The 9238-nt window shown below is 41.2% G+C and overlaps 1 protein-coding gene across 1 annotated transcript in view; it reads left to right on the forward strand.

The window, feature by feature from the left end:
• The window catches only part of LOC109959894 (ankyrin repeat and sterile alpha motif domain-containing protein 1B-like), a 110560-nt gene that overhangs the window by 73981 nt on the left and 27341 nt on the right, over positions 1 to 9238 (forward strand). The window contains exons 4-5 of the mRNA XM_020599631.1: positions 1389 to 1541; positions 3906 to 4049. Coding sequence (XP_020455287.1) covers positions 1389 to 1541; positions 3906 to 4049 — 297 coding nt within the window. The remainder of the gene's footprint in view (positions 1 to 1388; positions 1542 to 3905; positions 4050 to 9238) is intronic.

Genomic DNA, 9238 nt, shown 5'->3' on the forward strand with positions numbered 1-9238 from the left:
TAACTTGTCCATTAATAATTCATGATTGATTGTGTCAAATGCTTTTTTTAGGTCAATAAATATTCCTATCGTGTATTTCTTCTCATCCATAGCACTTGTAATGTCCTCCATCAGGTCGGTAATGGCCAAAGATGTCGACCGGTTCGACCTAAAACCATACTGGCAATCAACGGTGTGTCACCTCAAACTTGTATAGGAACATGCTCTGAATCTTTTGACAAATGCTTAAATGCACATGGACAGTATGTGTGCCTTCCTCTGTCATATGTGTACATCAGTGAGCCAAAATGACTACTCACCGATGAATCGAGTAATGTTGATTATCCTGTAACAGCGGTGCTCCACTTACTGTCTTGGTGCAGGTTTACACAGGGTACCTTCAGAGATCTTGTAGAGTCCATGCCTCATCAACACAGAAAGGACAGGTAGTATATTAGCCAGTGGAGGTTGTGATGTTTTGGCTCATCTGTGTTGCCAGATTTCTTTCTCCCTCAGTATTGCTGTCTGTTATGTCTGTCCTTCATATGTGTCGCTCTGCCCAGTTTAACAGTCTTTAATGGGCTGTTTTCACCCCATGACCTTGGTCTGACAGAGGCTCCTGAAATGAGATATCCACGTTCAAAATAACCTTTTAAAACATATTTACTTCCAGGATATTATGTAGCATATGTTAACCTGCAGCTTATATCATTGTGGGGGTTGGGGTGACTTGATTTTGATAACTGTGGGTATTAAAGTAATGCTGAAGTACTGCTCCATTGTTTTCCGCTTGATTATGACTTAACCTTGTTTTGTTGTTGTTGTTGTACCTAACCAGGAACACCTAAGTGAAATTAAATCTCATTTCCAAGCATGTTAAAGTATGCAGACAGAAAGAAGTCCAATGCTTCTACTAAACAGACATGGAGCTATGGCTATCCTCTGACAGCTCTCACACGTCTGACATGCTTGTGGAATTTCTACATGCAGAGTGATAGACTGACTGAGACGTGTTTCATATGTATAGCAGAGATGTTTGCACAGAATGTTTCCATCTTGAATTTCATCTCCTGTTGATGCACCAATAAATAAAGCAAACATTTTTTTCTCCTCCTCTCCTTTATCTCAATCTTTCTTCCAAATCATCACCTTATGGTTTGTGCTGCAAATAAAAATCGACACATTCTTCTCTCCTGTCTCTCACATCTCCTATTTTTTTGATTCTCCTTTATGTTTTATCTTCTCTTCCTCCCTCCACCCTTCTTCTGCCACGTTTTCCATCTTTTTCTCTCCATCTTTTGTCTTTCTGCCTATGCTTCTTCATTCCCCTAACACCCTTCTCTCATTCCTCTTTTTCTTGCCTTCACCCTTCCTGCAATCAATCCTTCCTTCCTTTCATTGTTCCACAGAACCATGAGAAGGAAACAGCACTTCACTGCGCAGCCCAGTACGGACACACTGAGGTGGTTTCAGTGCTGCTCCAGGAGCTGACTGACCCCACCATGAGAAACAGCCAACAGGAGACACCTCTGGACCTGGCCGCGCTGTATGGACGGTTGCAGGTCAGTGACAGTGACATATTTCAGTTTTGTGAAAAAGCTCCTGAGCTGAAGGTGAATTCTTTACACTAGAGAGGTTAGATCTAGGTTGTGTGTTTTGAGACTGAATTTATTTATTTTTTTACATTATCTTCTGTTTTTTAAATGTTTAAAGTACACAAATTTGATCTGTAGTAGTCAAGCTGGAGACAATCTTGTATCTGAAAGTACAGTTTTGCTGGTCAAGGCCTGAATTTGTTCACTGTGTTCTAAAAGTAGATGGGTAGTCATTTACCACACAGCTGGTGCAGTATGATAGAAGGCTAATTTGGTTCTGTATCAGGATTTGGTAATTATGTAGATACAAAAGGTTGGAAAGGTGCCAGGTGTTTTAGAGCAAATTTTACAAATATTATTGTCTATTTCACAAAAATGCACTCCAAAATCATGTTATATCTTTATACTGCAATGCTGGTTAAACAGCATCATCACTAGCCCTTCACCGCTAACCTATTTGCCTAATGTGTCCTCACCTGGCTGATGAGCAAGTTACAGGTTTGGTGACAAGCTCAAAGCTTTAAAATGAGCAAGGAAAGGACACTTCAGAATAATTCCAACCTTTTGAAATTGAGAATGTCCTATGAACATCTGCTACTGGCCAGTACAAGGGCAGCAAACCCCCAATAGCTTTTTATTTGATATGACCAATTGTAACGGCTAATTATAACGGTTGCAAGAAATGAATCCAGGAGGATATATGAACCTCTGCCTGTGTTATGTATCCTGAAGCTCCTTGTTGGCAGGTGAAAGGGGGCAGCTGATGACTCCATCTGCACCTTCTGTAGGACAGCAGTGTCGAGGACCACGGTGCACAGGAATCAGCTGTTCCCAAGTGGAAGTCACTGTGGATTAATTGAAATACTGTGGAAATATGATGGAAAAGAAAAATTCCTCAGGTGTTTTAGACAAACAGGTTCATATTTTTAGAACAGTGACTTCACTCTTGTCAAATGTGACAAAAGGCGCGCGCACTCACACAGAAATGTGTATGCTTCAAATGCCTGCTGATCTTCAAATGCAATCACACATCATCTCTGCTAAGGTGCAGAGTAATTGCAGTCAAACCATACACATTTGTCTTGAGTGTTGATGAATAATTTATAAAGGCAGTACCTTGTTTCTCTCTCCCTCTCTACATAATAATGAAAGGAGGTCCCTGTGGTGGAAGCTACTGCTATATGGAGATGTAACTAACACAGCAAGAGTTTAGTATATTCACTCATACTGCACACACACACACATTAAAGGAGGAAGCTTTCAATAGAAGTACCTGTTGAGCTGAGTTATTAAAAGCATCATCCATGATCAAACAAAGGGGAAGCTCCACTGCTGCTGAGACTGAAAACAGCCTCCTTTAAAACTCAAGTTGATTGACAGATCTTTTGATACAAGTACTTAAGCTATAAAATAAGTGATTAAACAGATCTAAAATATACTTCAATGCAATTGTATATAATGCTATAAATTTAGCTAGAGCTGTTGGGAGTATTTCCTTCCAAAAAACTAACATGTTTTTAAGCTCTTTATATAGTAGCATTGTAGGTTTTGTACTGTAGAACATGGAACATAACCTCAGCATATAATGTAGTTAGTGTTGTGACCCTTACTGCCATGCTGTGCTTGACAGCTGATGATGCTAATGATATACTCCGTAGTTTTCAAAGTAAGGCTAGGTTACTACTGTTAGTGCCTTATAAGAGCAGGTTAGCTGCGGTGGCTTGCAGCTTATGTTAGAGCAGGGCTTAATCAATTTCTTAAACTTTTGCCCTTTTGTTTTTGGGTGTAGAAAGGCTAATAAAAGAAACCACCCTACGAGAAATCCAAAGACTTACAGCAATGCCCTGCCTGGTTATAATGTTATGATTGGACACCTGTAGCTTCATGAAGAGGTTTATCAAACATCTCTGTGCAGATTCTCAATCATCCAGGTCATAGTAAGATGAAAAAACAGCTGGACTAGATTTCTAGGTCGAAGACGTTTCACCTCTCATCTAAGAGGTTTCATCAGCTCTGACTGACTGGTGTTGAGCCGGAGATATTTATCCCCCTCGGTGGTGTTTCAGTCCTTTGAGTTTTTTCAGTTTATCAAACATCCAATTACACTACACTACCTATGAGCATAAAAGCAGTGCTATGTCTTGTCTTCATTAAGTGACTTGTCTGTGATTACGTAGCTTTTCCTTTAATATTATTTTTGAGTCTGTAGAATAACAAACTTAATATTTACAGTGATTTTTTTCTTCAGTAGCTTTAAAAGGTGACCAATGGCCCAGTTTCCCCTAAGTTTGCTGTTTTGTCATTGACACATGACTGGACTTTGGTGCACAGGTGGTGCGCATGCTGGTGAGCGCTCACCCCAACCTCATGACCAGCCACACTCGGCGACACACTCCGCTTCACCTGGCTGCACGTAATGGACACTACAGCACGGTCCAGACACTCCTTGAGGCTGGCATGGACGTCAACTGTGTGGTAAGAAAACACTCCTTAACAGATAGTTTTTATCGTTGCTGTCCTCTATCACTGTTCAAGGACTGAACAGAGTTCTAGTACAAATTATAGTTTGTGCAGTTTAGAGACATACCTTTTTGTCCTCTTGTCTTAGTGAATCAGGGATTAAGCGGTAGAAAATGAATGAAATGAATGAATGTCTTAGTGAATCTTTCTAAGTTTCTGAATCCAAATCTCCTTCCTCCTTGGGGGGCAGCTGTGGCTCAGGAGGTAGAGCGGGTCGTTTCCTAACGGGAGGATTAGTGGTTCGATTCCCAGCTTGTCCAGTCAACATGTCGAAGTGTCCTTGAGCAAGACACTGAACCCCCAGTTGCTCCCGGTGATAACACCGGTGTGTGAATGTGTGAGTTTGAGAGTGTGAATGGGTGAATGGCCGAGTACTGTGAAAGCATAGAAAAGTGCCATACACAAGTATTTACCATTCCTCTCACCTCTGTTGTATGTGGCTATTTTAGAGGCTGCTGCGTTTTTAATGACACAAGCACAACTTTGTTTTCTGTGTATGTATAAAAGTGTTTGTATCAGAGAGCATGTACAGTATAGTATATGTGTTGTATGCATTATTATTGTGTATTCTGAGTTGTCAAACATCTTTGTCCCAACCTTTTCTGGGCCATTTGATTTGTGAAGCCCTGTGAAAACACGCACATGCTTTGCTGCTTTTTCAACACTTTTTTTTTCCTGAGATGATTTACTTTGGCAAACTAAAGCATTTGACTGACTTGCCTTAAATGTGTAGAAAAAACAACTCCCTTGAGACTATTTGGGCACTTTTAATTGTGTAATCAGATTGACTGTAGTGCTGCTCACAATACAACTTGTTTTATTTGTCCCAGACTTAAGTTGATGTGAAGGTGTACAGCTGAAACAACTAATCTTAGACAAGGTTTACGGGTTTATATAGACTCTTCTGCAGCATTGTAAGATTTGCTCACCTTTGGCACCATTGTCTTATTTATTTGCAGAGCATAGTTTTGTCATTTAGTAAATATAAGAACTGGAAATCTTAACTATACATCTGCAGTAAGCACATTTCCAAGACTTGTGTGTGCCCTTCATTTCAGTAAACAGTCAAACTCTATCAGCAATACATGCAATTACATGTGAACATATGATAGGTGCTTGGATTTCTGTAGGGAGGCCTTGTTTCATACTGAGATCCTTTATACCACAGTGGTGTTTTGGTGATCACGACGGATCGAAGGAAAACCAGCTTCAAAGGTTTTGGGGTGCAGTAAGATGCAGAGCCTCAGGAAACTGCTGAGTCTGAATCAAGAAACCAGACAGTTTAGATGCTGAGGAGCCAGAGGCTGTCAATACCAGGGGGTGCTCAACAGACATGAGGGTAAACAGATCCTACAAAGCCTTTTTACACTGAAGGTTTTATACTGCATATTTTGGTACTGCACAGAGTGGGATAAATTTTGTGAATGTGACATGTACGTAGGTTCACATCTACTGTTGCCAAGATATGATCTGATTCAACATATGGCATAGCAGATGCTGCAGTCTTCCGTTTCCTTACTGTGTAAGTACAGTTTATGTGCTGTATATGAAGCATGTGAAATGGCTTCCTGCTGTACAGGTAGAGGACAGTATTTATAGGCACATTGCAGCTCAGCTCTGCAGAATGTTCAAATGTGTTATGAACATGCTGCAGCTGCAGTTTTGGAGGATTTGGTGAATAAGTGTGTGTGTAGTTTATCTTTGGAAAGACAAACAACTTGACCTGTTGGATATGGGAGGCGATCTGATGCTTTCACAGTGAAGAGACGCGTGACTCAGCAGCACTGCGCCCATCTTCCTGCCTTCTGTCCTTGTTTCTCCCTGTGTTTTTGTGTGCATGCAAATTCTGATCTGAAGAGCAGCGCTATGCTTCTCTGCAGGGATTTGGCCTCAGGCTCCATGTGTCTAGTAAGGATGAACACTACATACCTTTGATTTGCTTCATTTTCTCCACTGTACACACTGCTGCAAATCTCTTACTCTCTTTTTGTTGTTGCTGTTGTGCCTCTCTAGCTGGTGATTATAGGCCTTGTAACCCTTTATCTCCTTCTCTGCAATTTGCCCTTCATTCTTGCTTTGCTCTATTTCTGTTGATGTGGGATTGTCTATTAATGTCACATTTAATACACACTAGTAATTTGGTTAGAATCTAGTTTTTGGACTATCCCACTTACTGTAAGTCTGGCTTCTCTGTACCTCATGTTTCAGAAAGCATATGCACAGTTTCTAATCAGTTGGGTGATCACTCCCATCTGAGGAAGTGCACCTCTTTTGTGTGTCAGATTTGGCACGGGTTTTACATTATATTGTTATAGTATGTAAGAGTGTGACAAATGTTTCACCTCTGCAACATTAATTTTTGCCTGCTTTTGCTTGTATATGTACATGTGACAGACAATGACTAACTATTGTAACTGGATTACTTCATTAGAAACCAGAACAATGTGCATGTCAGTTTATGCAGATTTCTGATCATTCTCTGTATTGTGTGAGGGTCTGTGTCTGCAACTCCAGTTATGTTTAATCAGTTAAAGATAATATGATAAGTCATGTGATGGTGTCAGTTAAGTGGACAAGTATTGTTGCTCTTGACTTCTGTTGCTGATGATTAGATAAGGTACGTCGAGTAGTCTGATAACTACAGTAATCGGTAAGTGAGTCGGTAAGACTCGTAATTGAGATACTAGTGTGCATGGAATCATACAGACAGGTGACAGCAGCTTAGTAAGGTGTTGGACCACCATGTACTGCCACAACAGCTTCAGTTCACAATGGCACTGATTTTCCACGTCTCTGGACTCTACTGGAGAGATGGACACCATTCTTGCAAATGATTTTCCTTCACTTGGTGTTTTTGATGATGGTGGTGGAGACACTGTCTAACACACCTCCCATAGCTGTTCAACTGGATTGAGATCTGGTGACTGTGAAGGCCATAGCATATGATTTTAATCCTCATCCAACCATTCGGTGACCCCTCATGCCCTGTGGGTGTGGGCAGTGTCATCCTGGAAGAGAGCACTACCTTTAGGATAGAAATGTTTCACCACAGGATGAAAGTGATCCCCAACACCCTCGCCATCTCTTTCTCTCTGTAGCATATTTTACTTGGCAGCAGTGTCGGAGCTGTACAGTTAGGTATATCTGTATAACTGTGGGCGACTTACAAATGGCCACCTTGTAAATTGTCATGAGTATAAATCATTGTGTATGTGTGACAGAGAACGACAGTCCAGGTCAGTAATTGGAGTCAAGCCGTATAGGCCTGTCTGAGTGTGAATGAATAATTTATAGAAGCAGTACAGTCTCTCTCTTCACTTTCTCTCTCGGTTTCTCTCTTTCTCTCCTCTTCTGTTTCCATAATAATGAAGGGAAATCCCTACGGAGGGACCTGCTGCTGGGTGGGCAGGTCGCCAGCACGGGGCAAAGCTTAGTATGAACACAGACTCGCACAAACAGATAAGACCGCTTTTTCATGCCATCAGTGAGCCATTGCTACATTTCCGCCAGCAGCAACACAAAGTCTCCTGCCGTTCAATTCCTGGAAACTCTTTGATTAAGAATCAACTTACTTGTTTCCTTATGACATCATTGCGTAATCACCATGGGAAACAGAACAGGAAGTGGTATAGAGATGACTTTGAGAGGAAGGTCAGGAGGCCAAGTGGTGTGTATATGAGAGGAAAAGTGGGTGGATCATTTCCTCTGCCCCCACCTCCCCTTACATGGTTGTGGGTAAAAGAGGGGCTCCACAGGTTAGACTTTCACAGTTTGATGCACTCGGTGATTCTGTAAATGTGACCGCTCATCTTTTTTTTAGACTTGGGATTTACTCCAGAACTTTGACCTTTTAAGGTAATTGCTGCAGCTGGCATATTTTCTTGTTTTTCCCCATCAGTCCCTTCTCTGTGTGTGGGTATGACATTTATATTGCAGAGGACATTGAACAGCTACAGTAAGTTTAGTACTCCCTGCAGTGGCCATTGATCCGGTGCAGTGTCACGCTGAGTTAAGTTTCCCGGCTGCCTATCAGCAGATCTGGCTGCCGTCCAAATAATTTGTCTTCATTAAGGATGGGAGTTTGGCTCCCTCCAGGTTTTTATCTGTGTTGTCAGGAAGCCAACCGTGAAGACTACGACAGATTCAGCATATTATGTGTATTGTTGCATGTGTGTGTCTGTCATGTATGTACAATGTGGGATCAAGTTCAATTCCTTGATGTCCCTAATGGGTGTGTTTGCTTCCAGCCCAATGTACATGGCATTATGTTGAATATGTAATTGAGACACATAGGAAGTATATGGTCCTACAAAAGTAATGACTGCAGTAACTGTTTGAATAGCTGTACTGATATGGCCATAATCATTTTGTATGGTAAATATCATTCATGTCTCTTTGAAATAAATTCTCCTTTGCCTTTGAAAGTAAGGAAATGTCTCGAGACAACTATTATAACTTGGAGAGTTGTTTTGACTGCTACCAAAAAGGTTAAAAACTGGACAGTTGCTGGAGGATAGGAACATCCAGAGTTCAGTCTAATCCCCATTGCAACAGTAAATTCACAAAGGTTATAATTAATTTTTAATGGCGCACGCCTGATACAACATCGGGATGAGCATACACTCTTGTGTGGTTTGATTACATTTTGGGCCATAAAAATGAAATTCACTTGAGTTTGTACCATATGAAGGCAAAAACATTAAGCACACTAATATAACAAGAGAAAAATTAAAGATAACATGCAAGTTTTGAATATTTGACTTTAGTACCCTAGGCACATAAAAACACTACATCTGGTGGCTTTAAATGGATCTGTTTTTGTTTTACTCCCCCTACGCAGTGCGATTAGACAGCTGCTTCTTTGTATTGAGGCTCCTGAATGTTGCTTTGTTAAAAGTGGCCTCGTCAGAGTCGCCGTCTCCTGTCCCTGTTGATTCACGATGAGGCACTTAACCAGCACCCTACGCATCGTAGTTTACATTTGTTGCATCATACAGTATCAGTAAAATCCCCTTTAGTAGCACTGGAGGCAGATGAGGGCCGGTACATGTGGAAATAGGGATGTTTTCACACAGGCCCCCGCTGCTTGTGTAATGGTTTGATCGGTGTGGCCTCATGCTGTTTGCAGGCAAGGATATAATCTC

The sequence above is a fragment of the Monopterus albus genome, unplaced genomic scaffold, assembly GCF_001952655.1.
Source record: "Monopterus albus unplaced genomic scaffold, M_albus_1.0 scaffold41.1, whole genome shotgun sequence".
Classification (NCBI taxonomy): Eukaryota; Metazoa; Chordata; class Actinopteri; order Synbranchiformes; family Synbranchidae; genus Monopterus; species Monopterus albus.